The sequence below is a fragment of the Notothenia coriiceps genome, unplaced genomic scaffold, assembly GCF_000735185.1.
Source record: "Notothenia coriiceps isolate Sejong01 unplaced genomic scaffold, NC01 NC01_scaffold00015627, whole genome shotgun sequence".
Lineage (NCBI taxonomy): Eukaryota > Metazoa > Chordata > Actinopteri > Perciformes > Nototheniidae > Notothenia > Notothenia coriiceps.
In genome coordinates this window covers 116,977-139,247 of record NW_011348328.1, presented here as the reverse complement: position 1 = coordinate 139,247, position 22,271 = coordinate 116,977, and the positions used below count along the sequence as shown (strand labels likewise).

Sequence of the window (22,271 nt, the reverse complement as noted above, 5' to 3'; positions counted from 1 at the left end):
GAGGGTATGCCCTCCAGGAGGTCTACAAGCAGAGAGGTTTAACAGAATGATGAGGGAGACATGAACCGCTCTGAGGACAGAGGATAAACTCTCAATGACATGTGGAAATGTACGGCGAAGGAAAGATTCAGTCAGGATAAAAAATGTGTAAAGAGACAGAAATAACTAAAAGAAGGTTCAACAACATGTCAATGCTAACTGACAAACCTCAAGGAGGGAAAATGGCCTGCTCAAAAGGAACAATAAGGCAACAAAGCAGTAGAGATGGGACAGTATGAGCTTTGAGCTTCTGTATTTTGTGCCGAATAGGCTTTGATTAAATAGGAGAACATATAGTACAAGAATGTGGCTTATCTTCCCGACCACTGACAAGATCGCTCAACCTTAAGCATGAGTTCATATTGCTGATACTGATTTGGTTGGAGTGTAGACCATGAAACCAGAAGCAAGTTAATGTTCTGTTAAACAAAACATTGCTGTACTTCTAATTGAGGGTTCAGAAGGTAACATTTGAGAAACCAGCATGAGTACGCTAGATTTTTAAATGGTCTACAAAAACAGCAGCACTAGCTCGACAAGTTATCAAATCTAGCAAGAAAGTCACCAAGTTGGCAGCAGCCCGTCCCTTAGGTTTAACTCTAAAGCTCCTTCCCAACATTATAATTATAAAATTAAACATATGATGGTAAAAGCTCAGTGAGGAACATGGCTATTTTCAGCACTCACCTCTGTAGTTTGTGGAAGACTCTGGTGACGCATGTGACCAAATGCAATAATTGGACGGACTTATAACAGTCCTGCGACATCCACACATGACAGATATTTTTTTTGTCAGAGCATTTGTTTAAACAACACCCAAACCTGGTGTCGTTATCTAATTAATGTAATGCACAGGGGTTATGGATAAAGGGGGGACTGCTTTAATGGAGATGGAATTTGAAGCTGTAACTCCATAATGATCAAAGTTCATTTTACCATTAAAGTGTCCTCAATGGTTCTTTGGGGGTTCATTTGTTAGCAATGACATGAAAGTAAAACAAATGTTGAATGGGAGTTGAGTGTTTGAGTCCACACAAACTTGGTGTGTGACAAAGATGTGTTTTATTTGTATAGTGTGTGTGTGTGTGTGTGTGTGTGTGTGTGTGTGTGTGTGTGTGTGTGTGTGTGTGTGTGTGTGTGTGTGTGTGTGTGTGTGTGGTCCTGGGGGTGTGCCTATATGAGCTTCTACCTGAGAGTTGCTCATGCTCCCCAGGCTGTCCTCAGGGTGTCCCTCAGGGCTCCAGCTGCCGGCTTTTTGGGACATCTCCTGAGCACGAGCCGTCACCCACGATTGGCTCGCCGGGATCCCCCCCTGTACCGTTCTATGACACACACAAACGTACCATCACACACGCATCTTTCTGAAAGGAATATCTGACCCATAAAATAATGATTTGTATATCAATGGCTCACCCCGTGTTACCTTAAAAACGTTTTCTTGCGTGCCTCCATGGTGAACGATAAATACAAAAACTATATTGGAACATCAGTTAAAACATTCTGGCATATCTCATGAAGTTTAGATTTACTTGAAGTTATCTAAAAATACGTTTTTGGAATATTTGATCCCCATGGAGGGTGTGTTAAAAGTTGTATCCAATACTTCAAGGTAAGAGGGGCTGAATAATTTGAGATACAATCGTCATTTTTGCAGGTGAAATATTCCTAGATTTCTACAAACCACCTCCGGTAAAGCAACCACGACAACCGGCGTCACACTCACAAGCCGTTGACCGCCTCTGTCGTCTCAGGTGGAGGGAGGGCGTTGTTAAGTCCCGGACCCCCTTCCTGGCCTGGGGAAGGTGGCTCCACGCGCTGAAACAGTAATGGCGTTCGATTCTGTGTGAGATATACAACATGGCCGTCGCCAGCTATCAGGCAGACTGACAGGGAAATGGAGGGAGAAGGAGCAGAGCAGGAACAGAGGGCATGTAGAGAGGGGGCTGTCGGCTGAAGCAAGGCCAGGCAAAAGAGGTTATCGAGGAGGAATAAATGGAGAGCTGCCCAGCAGCGAAGAAAGAGGTGGGTGGACTAGGAGTGCATTCTGGGACCTGGCAACCCTTTGAGCAACCAGGTAGAGGACTTTAAGAAGTCCAATAAGGAAGCAGAATTCACCCACTCAGGCTAGATCTCAGGATAGGATCAAACTGAATCATCAGTAATCATTTAGTGTGTCATCTTATGATCAGTTGTCATAAGATGATTGATACTAAACATCTAAAAATACATTTCCCTTATAAAAAAAAAAGTTTTTTTTATATCAGGGAAAGTAGAATTGATACCGACATGAAGAGGAGTAATAGAAGAGGAGCCTCTTTCAAAATAGGGATGGAGAACATCATGACAGATCAACAAGGCAACAATCCTGTGAAGGGGAACATACAGCAGGTGAAATGCATGATGGGACATACATACGTTGTCATTCATGTATTTATCATTGACTAAAGAAGTTCCAAAGTGCTGCCTAATTACCAGCGCTCAAAATGTCAGATTGGTCCTGGAGCTGTTACACATGCAGGTTAAAAAAATCCTCAAATGTCACAATTAAAAATGTCCACATTTTGAGTTTGTGATTTTAAAATGTTTTTTTCTACCTTCATTTAAATCCACACTATGGCAAACCTTCCATCTATGATTGCAAACACTAAATACAATATGATTTACAGCAGGTAAAATAAACCTTTAATTAGTTATGTGATGTCTGCACTTATTCAATGTTTTGGACGAGGAAACACTGCAGAGGTTTAGCACGGTGTGTAGCTACAACATATGCTAGCTATGTGTTTGGGGAGAGAAGGGGTAAAGGAGCCCGGACAAAGGGGCCAAAGAGGGTTTGCTGATGTTTGAGAGATGACAAACGTATCCTTACACGTGCAATGAAATATCAGGTTGCTGAGGAGCATTACATTTCAGTTCTAATGAGACATCATCTTCTGATCCAAGATGAAATACAGCTACGGGTAGGATGCAGCAACATCATAATGCAAATCGAACAGTCAAAGGTTACAAGCATTGGGGATTGGGAGTGAGGAGGTACCATATCTTTTTCAAGCATCAAACCAGGAGAGAATCAGGCTCAGGATAGAGGAGCTTTAATAAAGGCTCCCATGGTGCTTCAGGCACAGGCACCTCGGGGGCTGTGACAACACTGGAGTCTGGTTAAACCAATTCATCGATTTTTCTTATAAAAAATGCGTGATAACTGCAAAACCCTGGCTTTTGCATTTGACATTTTGTGAGGAGTACACCTAAATAATGCACTAAATGTTGCCAAAGCTTAAAAGCAAGAAGTACCCCAACTTGCCCAGCAGATGGCAGCACTGTTTAGGCTGTTAGATAAAAAGCTATAGGTGATTTCATAAGATTGGTGACTGAATAAGGACTCCTCCCTGGATGGAGGTTGTCACAGCCCAGGCTTACATGAATGGGACTACAGCCCTGCAGCTTTGATTTCAGAACGTCAGTCTGCCTTTGACTTTAAAAGGGTCGGATGCAGGTGGAGTGCTTTTACTCGTTGAGACCGTAGTACCTGCTCATCACGAAGAGCCTGGGAGCGCTTGATCTTGCTCTGCCGGTAGTACTCCATGATCATCATGGCAGCATAGATTTTCCCAACTGTCAGGTCTGTGGCTGCTGAGAGAATGACAAGTTACCCTGCGAGATTAGACCTTTGGTATGGACCCTGATCGCAAGGAATGGCAGAAAGGGGGTGAGGCATGCACACAAAACAGAGTACATTTCACACACACAACATTGAGCGAATAGTCTTTTCACAGACAGATTTTTTTTTTTTTTAACTCTACTGTATAATATATACATAAAATTGTGTAATCAAGCACATTATTTTGATATAGGTCAAACAAATCCACTCGCTCCGGGTAGCTATAACCATGTGATCACGAGAATCAACATAACAAAATAAAGTAAATCAAAATAAAATTTGGTGATATTTACACTATAAATGACTCATTTGAACATGGTTGCAAATGTAATGCCAAATACACAATACATTTTGAGAGCAAATCTCATGCATGTCACAAACTAAAGCAACCGCTGTGTCATGCAACTAGTGCGTTAGCACATGTGCATTTGTGTAAGAAACACTGAAAAAGTATCAAGCACAGCCAGCCTGGCGCACACAGCTGACCGCCCCTGAAGTGAAAAGACGTCTATAGAGAGTTGATCTATAGTGAGGCACCCTCTGATCTCAGGCACAGAGAGGGGGAGAGTTGTGGGGGTCTGACAGGGATGGAGGGTCTGTCCTTGTTAGTGTGGTGTCTGTAGCTGAAGGAAAAGATAGGAAATGGCTGCAATCACACCAAATAAGGCGTTGCTCATGCGGCGGTTTGCAATCTAAATGACCCATTTGTGTGTAGTCAAGTTGTATCCCCCAAGCAACAGAAGGAGACTTTATATTTCATCGTACATTTTTTTCTCAGAGCAATTTTATAATCTTGCATAAACAGCACTTGAAGGCAACTTCATTCATTTCACAGCGTAACACGAGTCACAGGGATTTTGCCCTTCAAGAAACATAATATGCCGTTTCCCATACAATTTTAGATGATACGCAAAACTAGGGATAAGTGATACCTTTATTTTCTTTATTTAAGTTGTATTTGGCCGCTTATCCATGGCAATAAGAGACAGATGCGTTTACTGTACTCGCTCAGTGACAGGCTTTTTAATTTATTGGCCGTTTAAACTTTCCTATTGCTGTTTTTTTAGTTTTCTTAATAAAAAAAAATCCCTGATTGAGAGAATAGGAGGACTGGCGTTTTTTGTAGCACCGCGTTATTAGTTGTGAATGCAGCCTTGGTGTTGTGTGTGAACTAGTTCTGCGTCCAGCCTGTGCTTTGTACGTTAGTAAGTTAGTTAGATTGTTAGCTCCTGTTTGTTGTTATTCATGTTCACTTAACTATATGTCTTCCTAGATCTCAGGTTTTATGGGTGGGGATGTGTGGGGTTATGTGCCGGCTGTATCAGAGGGTGCAGCAGTGAGAGAGACTGACTGAGAGAAGCGGTCCTCAGGTGGCGTGAAGAGAATAATCGTTGGAGCACTGGGCGGCACAGGGTGGCTGCATCCATGCCACATTGCTGCGCCTGCACAACACTCTGCAACTTACACTTGTGCGGCGTAACCAGCAAATCTAGAGTCTTCTGCGAGAGGTTGGGCCAGATCGCCATCATCTCTTTCCTCAGCTCGGCGTCCATCTGGTGCTTGTCAACCCCACCTAGGCAGAGTTCAACAAACATGCAACACACATACAAACACGCACAAGTACACACAGTAGAAATTGGGACGGAAAAAAGTGTATGCATTCACACACAAACCATTCATACACAACCATATTGATACAAAAAGGTATAAGAGAGGACATACAAACGTAAAAAAAAAAACAATATTTGTATTAGTAAGGTCATGATAACCCCTATGCATTTCTTTTCCAATTTTGTAATGATTTAATCAGAGGTTATTCTATATTTTATGAAAAAACCTCGATTCCACCCTCATCATTTCACATAAGATATATATATACAGTATAAGCCGCCATCAAAATCACACTGTACTTAAGATACAGGAGGTGAAGCTTCAGGGAGGTTTCTGGGTTCGGTGCTGCACTTTGGGGGAAAATAAGATAAAAGGAGAAGAAATCATGTGGAAATTGAAGTAGAAGGAGGTAAGAGGGACTCCAAACCTTCTGCACCCTTGGCGATCTTGATGTCCAGTGCCGTGCGGATCAAGGCCATGAGAGTGGAGTTGAAGTGGACCGTGTTGTCATCGGCAACAGGCAGATCCATACGGAGCAGTCTCTGTGGGAGAGCCAATCAGGGCGAGTGGTGAGAAAATGGGGAAGTAAGCGGGTCGGCGTGTTTGTGGAACCTCCAGGTGTAAAGGGGGGAGGGGGAGGGGTCGTGGTAAAGGAGGGTTGAAGGAGCTTTGCATAGCATCTGTAGCAAGCTCTGACTCACTGTCCAATTAGGTCTATTTGATATTAAGTGCATCTGCGACATCAATTCACATTTAGGAAATTCACAGTATTCAATCTGTTCTGTCGTATGGACGAACCTGTGAGTGCTAAGATGATTAATAAAAGTTTTTTTTCAAGATTGGTTCCTTGACTCATGTATTTCGTAACTGGTCTTCTAAGTCTATTTGTTGACAATCACAAGTCCTCACAGGTTGGTTAAACAGGTGATGTTGAGCCTTCAATGAGGATACAGGACAGTCTGAGCAGCAGCTACTAACATCCAGAGCTCCTCCTGGGGGTTTGGAGGTTCACAGTGAAAACAACAGAGACCTAATGACAAACCAGTAAACCAAAAACAACCAAGGGGCCGATCTAAGAAGGAACACACTTTGTTTTTCGTTTATTGGTTTGATTTTGTATAGGTCTTGTTGGTTCATCATTTATAACACAGACACACAGCAAGTCACATATGACAGATTGACGTTCGGGTGTTTGGTGACAGAAGACGGCGACATCCCAACATGCAGCTTATCATGCCTGCCCCCACACCCAGATGTAATGCCTTTCCTTTAATCCATCCATCAAAACTTAGAAAAAAAACTCTATCCCCCAAAGCTTTCTTGCATATCCCACCCTCATGCGGCATGCGATGCATACACAATATGCCTCTCAGGACAAGCAGCTGCGCAGCCGTACACAGAAAGCATCCTCTGTTGGCGACATTAAAATGAGTTGTTTTAAAGTGGCTAGTTATTGTAGGGAATAAGAACATCTGTAGACGATGGGCTAACCTGAAATAATAGAGCATCTTGCTCTATTGCTAATTATCTGATGTCTAAAATGGGAAAAATGGGCACAGACTTGGAGGGTTAATAGGTGAGAGAGAGCAGCATTCTGTGCAAACAGAAAGAAGAAGAAACAAAAGAAATGGCCACCATGGAAGTGGTGTTTTGGTGCTAAAATGCAGGTGATCGTTCAGGTGAACATAGTCCAGGTATATGAGGTGAAAGGAAATATGGCTTCTGCCAGAAAATAGATTTGAAAAGAGTTGAAAGGGACAGCTTAAGGGAAAGAGATGATAGAGAAATAAAAATCAATAGGTTAATAGGTTAAGAGCTGGAGCGTGTAAAGAGGAAAATGTGACCAAAAGAGACAAGAGCCAAAACGATGTAAAGGAAAAAAGAAAGAAACATCACCACACTTAGATGGCTGTGTCTCTAAGAAAGCGGTCCTGCCTGAAGGCCCTGCGTATCTCTTCAGGACAGAGAAGACTGAAGGTTAAGAGCAGTGGAGCGGATGGGTCATTGTTCTGTGGACTGGGGGGAAGGTCAAAGGTAAGGTTTGGATTTCTCTCATTGGCTCAGGGAAAGTTGAACGGGAAATAAGGAATCAACACAAAGATGGCAATTAGGGTTGGATTTGTAGATCAGGGAAGCCAAAACCATGCATGTAGAGCATGTTAGGTTGTTGGGTGAGGGGAGTAGGGGGCTACTTTTAAGTTCAGGGAGGAGGCTTTTAGGGAGAATAGTTGGTCATATAAAAAAGAGGAGAAGAAGAAAGCATCTAATGTAAGGCTGGGGTAATCAAATAAAGACATGAGAAAGAGATAGAGATAGAGGTGCGAAAACCTGGAGCAAATAATATAATTTTGAGTGTAATCAAGTGGAGATGGATAATTATTTTTAGTACAATTACACACTGAATAATCGGGCAGATTAATGCCATTTAGATTGTATATACTATTTCACTGTTGTTGATTAAATTAAAATCATATATTTGTTTATTTATTTGTTTAGTTTAGTTACCTGTGGACATTTCTTTCGATCATAGATTTGTCCTATGTATTTGTATACATACATTCAAATATGCAATGTTCTGCCACTAGGGGGCTCTCATCTCAGCAATAATGACGGTGTAGCCCCTGATAACAATTTCTTCATGGTTCAGCAATAAGACTATTTTTTTTTAAATGTATCTGCTCCTCTCCAAAACAAAATGGGTAAAGCTAGAAAAAACACTAAACAATTTCTACTTGATCAAGTAAATGTCAAAAAATCGTAATTGGTAATAAATATTGGCCACCTTCTAAATATCGGCATTGGCCATTTAAATACTGGAAACCACCTCATGAAAATACTCATATCTAAGCCCCATTCATTTTAAATGTCATATTATGTCAGTACTATTTGCCCCAGGCCTGCAGGAGTAGAAGGGAGGTGGATAAAGCGATGGACGCGATGGAGTGATCTCCTGTGCCTACAGGCAGTTTGGCCGGCTGCCCCCCCCGAGGCTCACAGTGATCTGCCAATGATGCTTCATGAGACACATTGATCACAAGAGGTGTAACAGGAACATGTGGTACCATGAAGGCAAATATGTTGTTATATTTCTGTATATTTCTGTCAGATTAATTGTGTCAGAGCTGATTATATGACAGACGGGGGTTTGTGCATTGGGTTGGTGGTTATCGGCCATGCAGAAGGCAGGTGAGGGAGTGTATATGTGTGGGGAGGGGAGCAATATGCAGAGATGAGGGGGGCTGGAAACAGAATAGAACTGCATTGACGACAGAACCAAAGGACAAAGAGAAGATTGGACTTGCAGATAGAAAAAGAGCTGCTTGGGGGCTTGGAGCTGCTACATGAAGGGTGACAGAAAAAGAACTGCTTCTGTATGGCAACCAAAGGCTCTCTGAGGGAAACACATCACTGAGACAAGCCCTTCTGCTCTCTCTACCATTAGGAATAAGAGAAAATATCTGTGTGTGGGTGGATATGACTTCAATCTGTGTTTGTGTGCATGTGTGCGTGGTTGTCTGCCACATCCACAGGACGGAACGAGTCAGAGGACGTAAGTCTAGCGGACCTTCCAAGCCCTGCTGCACACGCATGTTTCTGTGTGTGTGTGTGTGTGTGTATTCATGTGTGAAAGGTCTAACTATTTCATATCTCAACTCTTAAAATAACTGCATTCATATGTTACTATCACTTTACCTGAAGAATAATGACACTATTTTAAAAAATGTGCATGATGTTCGTGTGAATGTGTCGTACACGGTGCAAACGAGCTGAGAAGGTCCCTCTTTTCGTCCCCTCCTGTGGATACACATCCCCNCCCCCCCCCCCACCCTAACCCCTAACCCCATCTTGCTACCTCCTCCCACCAATCCCACACCACCACACAACGCCACAACACCGACCAGCCCACCCCCACTTTCCACGAAAAGAAACAGAAACAGAACTGAAGAAAACAACGACACTAAAGGTTACACCACGTTGAGCGCTTGAATCCCTGGCACCCTCCCCTTTCTGGACCCCCCCCAAAATAACACCCATAGGAGACTGGGGGTGAAGATGGGGCCCTTTCTGACCTTGTAGGCCACCCGTGCTGGACACCTCTTCCCGAGGCCTAGTGGAGGACACATTTGCCTCAGCATGTCATACATTTCCCTGCAACTGATCCTGCCACTGCATCATCAGCCATCACCCCGTTAACAAGAGCACAAAGAAAAGGAGAGATGGAGATATTTAGAAAAGAGAGAAGAGGAGAGAAATAAGATGCAGCGAGAGATTGAAGCGCAGAGTCAGAGATAAAGAGAGAGAATTAGAGGAAGACCAAGAAAAATAAATAAACAACAGAAAGACAAGGTTATTGGGCTGATTTGGAGCGACTGTGGCTGTGAGGCTTCTGTGTGAGCTACTCCGAGGGGGTAAAGGACAGAGGGGAGGGAAACAACAGGAGGATTGGAATTTGAGAAGTAAATGTAGGTATCAGAAGACAACTCTGTGTAAGCAGGACAAAGGCATATATGTGTGTGTGTGTGTGTGTGTGTGTGTGTGTGTGTGTGTGTGTGTGTGTGTGTGTGTGTGTGTGTGTGTGTGCTGCTGCTCGGACCAGGAGAGAGGGGAGGAGGAGGAGGAAGGGGTGTCAATGCAGTTTCTGTCTTTCCCCAAACCCCCAAAAAACCAAGAACAATGCAACACTACAGTGAGCAACCGTAGCTTGCTACATTATAGCCATGGCTCCAAGCAAAAAGAAAATAATAATCAAAAAAGAATATATACAAAAGAAAGATTTGTTTTCAAAATGTGCTAAAAAGGTGGATTTGTTTTTTGGTGCATTCCACATGCGTCTCTGGGTGTCTGCATTGTCCCGCACATTCTCTCAGCAATTCAGAATGCAAGTCGATAATGGTGGAAAATAAGTTTTAAATTGAAATGATAATACAAAATAAAGCGGCATTCACTCCATTCCTGGATGCTGTGGCTAGCAAGTGTGGTTGAGAGATTTTGTTTTAATAGAAGTCAAACCTTGCAGGCCACCCTATGGGGGCATTTCTTTCCTAAGCCGAGAGGCGGGTCGATAACTCGCAATAAACTGTACATGTCCTTATAATGAATGCGCCCGCTGCAAGAAGAATACAGGGGAGTTAAGAAACACACGCACAGGAAAGAAAACACACAGACAGCGAGAAAGAAGACAGAACATTGGGAGGAAGAGCACAAGAGTGACAAGAACACAGTATCTGGAAATACTTTACAACACGTTGACTGTAAATAACTGACTGCATGCTACAGTTACCAACTCTACACACTATCCGTTTTCCACTTTATGCCACCATTTGTTAAATGGGCTTTTTAGCCTCGATGTTTTCCAACTGACAAATAATCAAATCAAATCAGGTTTTATGTGTATAGCACATTTTAAAAACGATGTAGTCCTAAGTCCTAAACATGGCTGCTGCTCTCTTCCATTTTTCCACATGCACATTTTGTACACTAACATGTTTTTGTTGTTTGTTTTTGTACTTTGTTTTCTATCTGGCACTTGTGACTTAATAACAGTTCATCATGGTTTCTTTCAGCGACTTCATTTGATGCTGTCTGATAGGGTTAAACAAAGTAATCTGATTATTTAATTGCAGATCGGCTGGCAATGAATAGCTTTAAAGCAAGTTGATTCAGGATATTTAACTTTTTCAATAATATACTTTTCAAATCTTTGGGATTTGGGGAAGTTATGAAGAATTTAAAAAGGCACACGTTGTTGATGTTAAAGAACAGTTTGAGTGTTCTTGAATTTGTCTAAAGTCATCACATTTGTAACTCCAGCCTGACATGAGTACATGATATGACTCAAGGTCATTTTTCCATCTTCCTCCTTTATTCTGTTTCTCTCTCTCTTACTCCTCGTCCTCAGTTCGACAGCCCTTGCTTTAGTCCCTCCAGTCAAACCCCTGTCTAGATGTGTGCACAATGTAATTAAAGATTTGCAAACAGAGTAGAAAAGCATGTCCTTGGTTACCAGCTAAACGCTTAATAGCTGCTTGTGGTGTGTAGATCTCCTCCCTCTTAATATTATGTGTTTAATGTTAAGTATCTTAGCTCCCTGTCTTCTGATTCCTGTGCAGCGTGTCAGATGTAGTACGTTTGGGTTGAAAATAGCATGAATAGAACACAACATTTTATACATTCCTACTAACACATCTCTTTTCAGACTTTGTAGAGCTGTCTATGTGCAGGCTACAGGTCGGGGAAACACACAGGCACTGGAATACAGATACCATGAAACGTAGCATGTCTACAGGAGACATTTAGACCACAGAGTTGGACAGCTGTGTGTAGACATTGCCACATTGTTTTTTTAAACCGTATGCAGATTCCAGGAGTGGTAAATATATTTGGTACGGGGTGGGAGATATTTCAGGGAATATTTACAGAAAAGAAGAAGAGGAGGAGGAGGAGGAGGAGGAGGAGGGAGGGGTTGTACAGCGTGAGAGAGATAACCAGATGCCTGATGAGGTTATGCTCAGATCCGTTACAGCCCACTTGCAGCTCTTTCACTAGAACATTCCTATTAGTTCATACTAGTGGTTTATTCTTTTTTTTGTCTATTCCAGATAATTTCAAACACCTTGTGCTTCAGTTTAACACAATTTAAAACAAAACACATCTAAACCACTGTTGAAAAGTTGTTGCTGATTTTACTGTGTTAACGAGTATATTAAAGCAAACATAAAATAATGTCTGGTCATACAGTAAGTACTGTGCTGTTTTATGTCGACAACTGTTGCAAGCACAACCAGAAATATGATACGTTTATGAAAAAAGCGTTTTTTCTTACTTTTTAAATAATGTTAGAATTAAATGAGTGTAATTACAGTGTCGTGGACTGCCACAGTTCTGTTGTGTGTGCATATGTGTGTGTGTATGTGCACCATGAGTGCATGCACGTTCCCACTCACCAGGCAGCAGGGTCATACTCGGCCCATATCCTGACATACTCATCCAGGTGGTGAGGTCCCAGAATGGAGGAATCTCGCGTCAGGTACTCAAAGTTGTCCATGATGACGGCGACAAACAGATTCAGCATCTACACATGAACACACCAGCAGAACGTTCAACATCGCATCTGACGGCTGATAATAATGAATGTTTAAAAAGGAAAATGTTGTATATGAAACGCTTAATGTCAACGAATATGGATTAAAGAAGAATATTTCATTGAAATATGTTGTGAGATCTGTAAATAATTACATTTATTTTCTTTTAATAAATGTTGACTTTCGGACTCTGGACATTTAAAACGTTTGGATCACACACACGTCGGTTACAATCACACAGCCACCGATGAAATTGAATTGTATAAATAAATACTAATAATATAAGTGTAGCCTACGCTTTCTACTACTGTGCATAAATACTGGATTCAAACACAAAAAAAGATTTGTGTACATTAGTATTTGAATGTCAACATAAAGCCCTAGATGTTAATGTATTTATCTTTATATAACATCTGATCTATGGGCTTAGAGTCTGTAATTGAGTTATTTGATGCCTTTAAAATGGCACTACTGGATCATAACAAAAGGGACAGATGAGTGTGTTGGTTTATGTAGTATGTACTCACCAAGAATGAACAGAAGAAGATGAAAGAGACAAAGTAGAGGTAAGCAAACTGGCTGCCACACTCTGGCTCTGGATTTCCTGTCAGGGGGTCGCACTCCTTGCTCCCCAGACACGACAGCATGATCTCATGCCACGCCTCCCCCGTCGCACTCCTAAAAGACGCAAAAAAAGGTTCTGTGATTTATGCAACATTACAGTGAAGTAAAAAGTCACCCAGGTTTCAGATATTTTTACAAAAACACTCTTTAATTTCTTTATGAGATGCTAAAAACTAAACACTGTGTGTATGCACAGATTCACTAAACACACGCACCTGAAGAGCAGCATGAGAGCCATTACGAAGGTCTGGAAGTTGTTGTGCGGGTTGATGGCACTCTCTCCTTCTTCATCAATAGCGATATTCCCAAACAGCTGTTGAACACATTCATACTGTCAACACTGAAAACCAGACTTCTCATTAGTGACCTCTCTGGCTTTGTTTGCGACTAAAGCCCCTGTCACACTGTCCCGAAATTGACACCCGATATTAAGTTTTCTCCGTAATGTTGTTTCCATAGCAACAACAACTTCCTGTCAACTCGTGTCACGAAGTTGCTGCCGGAGCCTGAGAAACTCCACCGGCGGTCATACGATGGCTTAAGATGCCCTCACGAATGGCCCGATGTTGTTACGATCAGAGCCGAATTTGAACATTTCCTTAATCGTGTGTCCATCGGGTGTCAATTTCGGGACAGTGTGACAGGGGCTTAAAGCAGGTCCTAATACGCCAACACGCTAAAACACGCCGCTTCTATAATCCTGATCCTCCTCCTCTCGTTATGCACCGGATCCTTATCATCATTCTCCTTGGGTGCATCCTCTTCATAATCATTATTAACTTTCAAATATATATTGAATGCATCCGCAAAGCAGTACAGATGCTTTTTAGGTTGAGGCTCTCACCCACCTGCATGCCAATGATGGCGTAAATGAAGAACAGCATGGCGATGAGGAGGCAGACATAAGGCAGCGCCTGGGGGGGAGACACATTATCCGTTAGCTATATGCTTCAAACATAATAGTGCCGTGTGCAAAATATACAAGATTGCACCTAGGCACTGTTCAAGTATATAAACAAAAGGTTGTATAGGTGTATTTCTGTCAAATGCATGTTTGTTGAGCTGTGTAATTGGGTGTAAACCTTGAAGGACTGAACGAAGGTCCAGAGCAGGATGCGAATGGTTTCTCCCTGCCTCAGCAGCTTGATGAGACGAGCTGCCCTGAACAGCCTCAGGAAACTCAGGTTGATGAAATTATTCTACAGTACAGCCACAACATAAGCCGAGAGAAAGAGAGAAGGAAAGAGAAAGAGGTATAGAGAAAGGAGGTGTGGAAAGAATTAGGATTGAAAGTAAAGAAGAGAAACGTTGAAGAGGAGGGAAGAAGAGAATAGGAAGGATTCGGGGTTGGAATAAAGGGAAAGAGGAGTTAGTTTTGGTTCAAAGTGCGCAAACAATTTTCCTTATACAACCAAATCATAACAAATGAGAGGAAAAACAGTCAAATCCAAACTGAGGGAGATTCAAACAAATAAAGGAATCAGGAGCCAAACAAGTCAAAGCAAACCAAACTCAAATCAGCAAGGCTCCAACAAGCTTTTTCATATCCATTGAGTTAGACAAAACCAAACCAAACAACACAAGGGGAAAGGACATCATCCAAATCTAACTAGTGTCATCCAATTGGGTTACGTAGTAGTAGTTGTGGCAGGAATGGTGAGTGGTTAAAAGTGCAGGGACATCAGGACGTTTCCTTGGAAAGACAACCAAATGCACTAGTTCTCTCAAGGCAAAATGTGCAATATTTCTAAAATGAAGCAAGCCCAGAACATGCAGGTGTGCACTAACACAAGGCAAACCGGTAAAGCTAAAGGCAGCCGAAAAATCATCCAATAGGAATGGCTGCCGAAGTCATGTGACAAACCAGTGGTGATGTCACGGACAAATAAGAGCGAAAGGGTGGTTGAAGGACCAAATCAGGTCAATATATATTCAGTCTCACCAGCATGAGTATGTGCCTTACAAATTGTGATTCTTTAAACTTAATTTAAACAAAAAATATTACCATTAATTTAAATGAAGTGTGTAATACAGAGTTCTTCAACCATGTATCAGAGTAGAGAACAAAATATGTGCAATAGAGGTGAGTTAAAGTGAGACTTGAAGTGCTAAAAAGGGGGTGGCAGCAGGCACATGCATGTATTATGATTATATTGCTTGTGTGTGCGTGTGCGTGTGCGTGTGTGTGTGTGTGTGTGTGTGTGTGTGTGTGTTAATAAAGGATTGTTGCCAGAGACATGCGAGGGGGCAGCATGCATCACTTGTTCTCTCTGCTCAGGGCAACGCTTCGGATTCACTCTGTCGTTACTGGAAACACTCTCCCAGTCACTGTCATATGTGTGTGTGAGTGTGTGTGTGTGTGTCTGTGTGTAAGCATACAATAGATAGCTAATCCCGATGCATATATGTAGCAATCTGTTCTATTTTTTGTACAATGCTTGCTTTGAAAAAATGAACAGTAGATCTAAGCTAGGATTACAATACAAGATATGAACCATACAGCGACTGGTAGAGAGGTTAGAAAACTTGGCAACAAATAAAAACCCTACACATGTTGAGCTCACTCAGAGTTAAAGGTTCTTTGTGGTGGGGTTCGAGCAAATCATGCACAAAGCTATCACATTGGCTGGGATGCAGTTGTAACAGATGCAGTAAAATAAGATCTCCAAAAAATTACAAACCATCTACATGTAGATGTTGCAGACATATGGTTTATAGCAGCACATTTTTTGATTTTTGGTTGGTTCGAAGAACAACCAGAGAGATTGACCAAGCCGGTTGTCATGGGTGGACACAGAGGATTCATAGTGCATTTTGATTGGATGGAATCGCAGGAAGTAGTAGGTGTTGGGGGGAGAAGGGGGGCGGGGCGAGGTAGATTACAGTAGATCGTCGTTAAGTTTGCGGACGATATAAAGAAAGCATGTAAAAAGATAAAAACAAGAAAGAAATCGACAGTCATTACAGAGACAAGTTAACACAGAAGCAGGTTTTCGCTCTGCAGATTTTACACATTCATATTGCAGGGATACCAAGGATCGAGGCAGCAGGGGATTGTTGGACACAGGTACAGATTCTAAATAGATAAACATGACTGTAAACCAGTATAAAAACCAACCAGTTAGAGCATGTTTACTAGAATCTGGCTGAACCATCAATTTAGGTCTTAAGAGCGCTTGAATCATTGGTATCCCTTTCTTCTTTAGACAGAACTGGTAGGTAACGTTTCCAGATCAAAGAGCTTGTTAATGTCGGTGCAGCTCTTGTAAAATATGTGTGTTCAGACAGAACAAAAAGCAAATGTCTTATTTGTAATTTCTTATCGTGTACTATTCTTGCGGGTTATTTGTTCCAAACAGACAATATACCAATAGTTCAGACATTAGCTATAAGCTAGCAAACATGTCCGTTTCACATTTTTGGACATTTAGGATTTTTTTAAAAGCCCAAGAAGTGTGAATCTTTTTGCTTTGGTCAAAAATATTTTTAACACCCACTTGCTTGAATGGAAGTGAATGGGAAAGGAGCAGTTATTCGTAGGAGGCAGTGTATAGTGGGACTATTTGAACTCACATTGAGTTTGTAAGCAATCACACAACATCTAAATACATCACCTCATGTTTTGTCTGAACACACCTTAAGAATATATTTTGAAAAGGACACTCTTCCTAAAATATGCCCTTTCACATACAGATTAGTACACACAGTACGAGTGGCATGGCCTTGTGCTACCTTGTTTGTGTTTCCATGTGACCTATATATAGCTTTCAGGTGATAAAAGCAAACTCAGGCGGCCAACAACTGTGATAGTTAATTAAAACTCTTAATACACTAGCGCTGATGATGGGTGTCACTATATAACATAATAATGAAACTCATCACCCAAGATAATATGTAAATATCACAGTCAAAGTAATTTAGTGTGCTGTGTAGCAATAATATAACTAACACTAATGTTTTTAATCAGACCAATCCTTTTTTAATTGTTTGTGGACAGTCAGAAGTCCCTTAGACCTTCAACACTTCAGGTGTACTATATGACTAACATATGGCTGGCCAGCTTAAGATGCAATCTGATCATTTGATTGGCTGTTACGGTTGCCTGCAGAAGCTGTGCACTGCCTCGCTACAGAGCATCAGCAAGCTTTCCGCCCCGCTGTCAGCTCTGTCTGCAGTCTGGTCTCTCCTCGTCCCACCAACTGGGACATTTATATAAGACTTTCAGGAGTCGTTCATGCATGACTGAGCAACGCAAGGCTCAACAGTGGCCTCTAACTCCTGCTCTACTTCTCTTGTCTACTGTATGCGTTTTAGATACAGCTGTATAAGCCCTGAGACACACGCTGAAGCTCACCTAACAAACAGTCAAAAGAGATCGACAAAGATTGCTAAAAGATATCAATTCTGGCTGTTTGCAGTTTTGAATCAGATCGTTCAAACGTACACATTTAAATCAGAATACGCCCTTCGATCCTGCGACTTACCCCAAGCTCCGTAACCAGGATGTCGGTAACGCTGCCCAGGACTGTGACACAGTCAAAAATATTCCAGGCATCTTTGAAATAATTCTGTGAATAGGAAAAGAGTAAGAGGGATGATGAGGTAGAAATAGGGAGGAAGATAAGGGACATGGATGTAGCAGGGGCAGAGAGATCAAATATTGACAAAGAAATGGGCAATGCAAGGAGATGTAGAGTAGACAAAATCATATTGAAATGAAAGGGAAAATGATACAATGGGATTCATTTATTACATTAACATGACGCAGACAGAGCATGAGATGCGAGACATGGAGCGAATACAAGTCGGACAGAAAGAGAAGAAGGAGAACAAAAAGGCATGTTAGTGTCAGACAGGAACAGGAAATAAATCAGATAAGACAGATGGACCATCAGTGACGGCATGTTGGGCGGATGCCAGCAGACAAGAACAACTTGTACTGCATCAGCCTCATTACACCTACAGGAATATACAGGTACATCATACAGCAAATACAGTCACATCATTCCCTACAGCTCCTAAAACTCCTGTGTATATTTAACTCAATCTGTACCATTATCTACAGATATACATCATTTTACATTTTTTTTACTTTTAACGTAATGCGACTTCAGGTAAAAAGAAGGATAGAGAGGAATAAATGCTGACGAGGGAGATCTGCTTCTTCTTCTCTCTCCTCCATAGCGCCTTCAGCCTAACTGTACATTAGACAAGTGGAGGGACACAGAGAGAGCACCTTGACCAACACACTCACACACACACACACACACACACACACACACACACACACACACACACACACACACACACACACACACACACACACCACCAGGGACAGAAAAAAGAGGATTAAGACACACACTTTATGAGTCAGCAGTATTCATTAAAAAGTATGTGTCAAAGAGCAACATCATGTCTGTTTATTTGAAAAAAAAAGCATCACAACGGTACAACGAAAGAGAGATGAACCTCAGAAACTAGTACCTTATTTGGTTAGTGTGTCAATGCTAATGTGTGCGTTGTGAATTTGCATTTTACCTTCATCATTAGCACGACGGTGTTGAGCGCGATCATTGCCATTATAGTGTATTCAAATGGCGGCGACACCACAAACTCCCACATTCTGTATTGGAAGCTCAGCTTGTTCTTAGGCATGTGGCGTGTCAGAGGTCTGGCGTTGATGGCAAAATCTATACAGGCTCTCTGCATGGAAACAAACATCAAAAGTGGTTATGTTCTTATCCCGCTCAAATGTTCTCCAGTCCTTCGCGTCACTCTGAAAATATTCCTTTCCTCACCTCATTTTTTTCTAAACTATAGTCCTCCATCATCTTATCTCCTTGCTCTTGGAAAGTGATGATGATTAGAGCCACGAATATGTTGACGAAGAAGAAGGGGAAGACCACGAAGTACACCACGTAAAAGATAGACATTTCCATCCGGTACCCCGGGCTCGGGCCCCGGTTCTCATAAGTCGCATCCACTGAATGTTTCAGCACCCTGCGGAGGAAGAGAGGGGAACAGTTTAGGGTTATAGGCTGTCGGGAAAATGTTTGAGCTGCATGTGACTGTGTGTTTAATTTTACTCACTGCGGCCACCCCTCTCCGGTAGACACGGTGAAGAGGGTGAGTAGGGCCCAAGCCACGTTGTCGTAGTGGAAATCGTACTTCTTCCACTCCCGCTTCTGCGCCTTCACTTCGTTAACGCCTTCATACACCAGATATTCGCCCCTGAGATAGGATTTGAAGATGCAGCGTAAGGAGAAGAAACACTTAAGCATGAAGTGGCCTCAACTCAATAGAAAGAAGGAGACCAGAACGTTTTCACCACTCAGGGTATAGTTGGGTTTCTCCTGACCTGCAATCGCGCTCAAACTCTTTGGATTCGTCAGTGCAGTAAAAGAAGCGTCCCTTGAACAGCTGCACGGCCACCACAGCAAAGATGAACATGAAGAGTAAGTAGACAATCAGGATGTTGAGCACATTCTTCAGAGAGTTCACCACACAGTCAAAGACAGCCTGGGGACAGAGAAAAAAAGAGAACGACAGACGGAGACATGTTGTTTATTGCCTGAAGGTAATGCATTGGATTCATAATATTTCAATGTTTTGGACTTGTGAATGATGGCATTGAAAGGGAGACAAAACCACATGTAAGAAAACGATCATTAGTAACCCTAACCCTAAAAAAAAGAAAGAAAGATTTAAGAAAACACTTTGACAAAGACTTAACCGGGAAGAACACAATGACATAATAGTGACTGTGAAATTTGCAGAGCACAAATGCAAGAAAGAACGCACAAAGAAATCACATTTGAATTGCTTAAACTAAAAAGAAAATGTGTTCAGTCCACTGATAAAGCAGGTAGTGCTGGCAATAAGGCAACAAAACGAAAAAGATCAAAACTTGAAAACCCACACAAGATTGATGCCAAGCCTTTATTTTAATAAGATGTCGCCCATAACTCCAATCCAGTAAGGGAAACTAAGGTCCATTGTTTTCTACGTAAACATACCTTGAGTTTGGGAAGACGTTTGATGGTCTTCAGAGGTCGTAACACTCTCAGCACCCTCAGAGACTTGATGGTGCTGATGTCTTTTCCCTTACTGCTTCCCCTATATGCGTAAACACATGCACACCAACACCCAAACAGATCCGTACACACACACACAGCCACACACACAAATAAAAAGAGTCAGCATGCTCAGGTAGATATGAAAGGCTTTATTCTCTCGCATCCAAAATGGCAGCGGGCAGCCATTCCTTGACGGTATTTGTGTCCGAGTTAACTCACAATGAGTAACTGCGTCTGGGTTAAATACATAGCAACACATGCAGCATTGCTATCATATTACGTTTATAGTCCTTAGTGTGAGGTTAGCATTGTTGCTACATGCTAGAGTTAGGTGGTATTTTACGGCTACAGTACATGCCACAGGAACAACTGGTGTCATTCCTGTCTGAATGCTATCTAATATATACGCTTGTTTTAATACTTTGCAATGTGTTTCAATGCTTTACAAAGACGGCTAAAGCCTCGCCTTGCACATGCCCAGCTAGAGGTGGAATATATTCATGCTGCATTGAAACCTTGCTTTCCATGATGCAATATTTCTCCTTTTAAACAGCACGTTGAGTATTGGAGAACTATATTCTACACAAGAGACATTTACAGAGAGAGTTTGAGGGGAAGGCTATGGCTCAGTGGGATAGTGCGCTGATATTTGAATCAGAGGATAGCAAGTTCGAGTCCCACTACAGTCAGCATGTCGTTGTGTCCCTAAGACACTTCACCCCAAATTGCTCCTGTGGGGATTGTCCACAGTACTGAATGTATGTAAGTTGTCTGACAAATTCTTTCTGTAGTTATATTAGAAAGTTTAAACATAATTTACAATATGGTAGTGTGTATAAAAGGGGTAGTAACGTAAAACAATGGCCAAACTCTCTCTTTCGATGACTCAACCAGTTTATTTCTTTCAACCCGTAAGTACAACTAGGATAAGCAGGTTTCACAGCATTGTTCAAACAGCATGGAATCTTGTCTTGTGGGCCATTTCGGCAAAGACAGAGATATTTTAGCAAGCATTTCTCGATTGAAATGCTGAGCCAAACCTCGTTCATTCAAGCACCTTGTCATTAAAGCTACTTCAGTACATGTATGAGGAAACAAGGAAAAACCCATAGTTTCAGCTGCACGGAACTAAAACCTCAGAAGAATTATAAGTGAGCCTTCTAGTTTAGCAAACAGGAAAGTATTTTTACTGAAATAAGTGGCTAACTAGCTATGATAACTTAATGATAGTTTGCCTGTTCTGCTTACTTTCTCCTATATCTGGTCAAGAGATCATGGTGCAGAGATTAAGGTCGAAAGTCAGACATTGTTCCTTAGGCGAGAAAGCAGCTGTTAAACCAGATGGTAGACTGATGGAGGTTGTGTGCAAGTAGACTTTCTGTGTGCAAATGAGCACGCATGTTTGTGCATGTGCTGTAACTGCTTGTGTATTCATGTGAACCTTCCTTCTAGCAATTTTTTTTAAGAAATCTGAACAGTTTCCATTTGATTTCATTGTACTAATGATATTTTGCAAATGGTATCTGTGTGATTCAGTTGCGGACTTGATACAGGTTAACTTGAGGTTTAGTTGTGTTTGAGTCAGAGCTGTTCCATGGTGAACAATGGAAAACAGGAAAGAACAGACAAGTACAGTCAACTGTGATGGAAGAAAAGAGATGTGTGATCAGAAGAACAGGCGCTGACAGTGCAGAAGGAGAAAATGAAGAGGAAAAAGACAGAACTTTACCCGCCGCCACTGCTGCTGGTCCAAACGGAGAGATGAGGGGTGAGAGACAGTGAGTCAAAGAGAAAGACAAAAAAGACAAAGGGTGGGAGAAAGAAACAGAATGGGACACAGAAAGGAGGGAAAAACATCCATATGACAGAAAAAGAGAGACAAGAAAAGAGAATACAAGGCCTGCTTTTTATTATATCAACCCTCCCAGCTACAGACTACTGTGGCTAACTAACACATGCACATTAATACACTGTGACATTTAAGAAAACGTGTGTATGGACACACAGCACCAAACTATTGCCTTAAATTAATCTAGATGGGATTACAAACCAGATTATTTGTCTTTTGAATTATTACTTTAAAAAAAAAAGCACTTTTGTTATAATTAATAATTGTATTATTATTATTATTATTATTATTATCACTATTGTTAAAATTATAATTTGTTGTATTCACCA

General features: G+C 41.7%; 2 protein-coding genes across 2 annotated transcripts in view; both read right to left on the bottom strand.

The window, feature by feature from the left end:
- LOC104949047 (voltage-dependent P/Q-type calcium channel subunit alpha-1A-like) overlaps positions 1-17,580 on the bottom strand; it is a 35,691-nt gene extending 18,111 nt beyond the window's left edge. Inside the window, exons 1-13 of the mRNA XM_010775325.1 lie at positions 17,502-17,580; positions 15,699-15,701; positions 14,100-14,216; positions 13,866-13,931; positions 13,233-13,330; positions 12,921-13,071; positions 12,256-12,383; positions 10,322-10,418; positions 5,739-5,853; positions 5,166-5,273; positions 3,569-3,669; positions 1,763-1,878; positions 1,229-1,361 (exon numbers count right to left, since the gene is read on the bottom strand). Coding sequence (XP_010773627.1) covers positions 1,229-1,361; positions 1,763-1,878; positions 3,569-3,669; positions 5,166-5,273; positions 5,739-5,853; positions 10,322-10,418; positions 12,256-12,383; positions 12,921-13,071; positions 13,233-13,330; positions 13,866-13,931; positions 14,100-14,216; positions 15,699-15,701 — 1,233 coding nt within the window. The 5' untranslated portion in view covers positions 17,502-17,580. The remainder of the gene's footprint in view (positions 1-1,228; positions 1,362-1,762; positions 1,879-3,568; positions 3,670-5,165; positions 5,274-5,738; positions 5,854-10,321; positions 10,419-12,255; positions 12,384-12,920; positions 13,072-13,232; positions 13,331-13,865; positions 13,932-14,099; positions 14,217-15,698; positions 15,702-17,501) is intronic.
- A 390-nt stretch (positions 17,581-17,970) lies between these two features.
- Positions 17,971-22,153, bottom strand: LOC104949058 (voltage-dependent P/Q-type calcium channel subunit alpha-1A-like). The gene is made up of 7 exons (XM_010775339.1): positions 21,823-22,153; positions 20,034-20,133; positions 19,376-19,536; positions 19,108-19,248; positions 18,816-19,017; positions 18,556-18,720; positions 17,971-17,976 (listed from the first exon to the last, which is right to left on the bottom strand). The coding sequence occupies exons 1-7, from the start codon at positions 21,948-21,950 to the stop codon at positions 17,971-17,973; spliced, it is 903 nt and encodes a 300-aa protein (XP_010773641.1). The 5' UTR covers positions 21,951-22,153.
- Positions 22,154-22,271: the final 118 nt, after the last annotated feature.

What these genes read in the sequence shown, in the direction of transcription:
- LOC104949058 (XM_010775339.1), bottom strand. Translation starts at nt 21,950, where the DNA reads ATGTTTTTCCCTCCTTTCTGTGTCCCATTCTGTTTCTTTCTCCCACCC. An exon ending in AACGTCTTCCCAAACTCAAG is followed by an intron (nt 19,537 to 20,033) that starts GTATGTTTACGT and finishes CTCTGTCCCCAG; the next exon opens with GCTGTCTTTGACTGTGTGGT. An exon ending in ACCGGAGAGGGGTGGCCGCA is followed by an intron (nt 19,018 to 19,107) that starts GTGAGTAAAATT and finishes CTTCCTCCGCAG; the next exon opens with GGTGCTGAAACATTCAGTGG.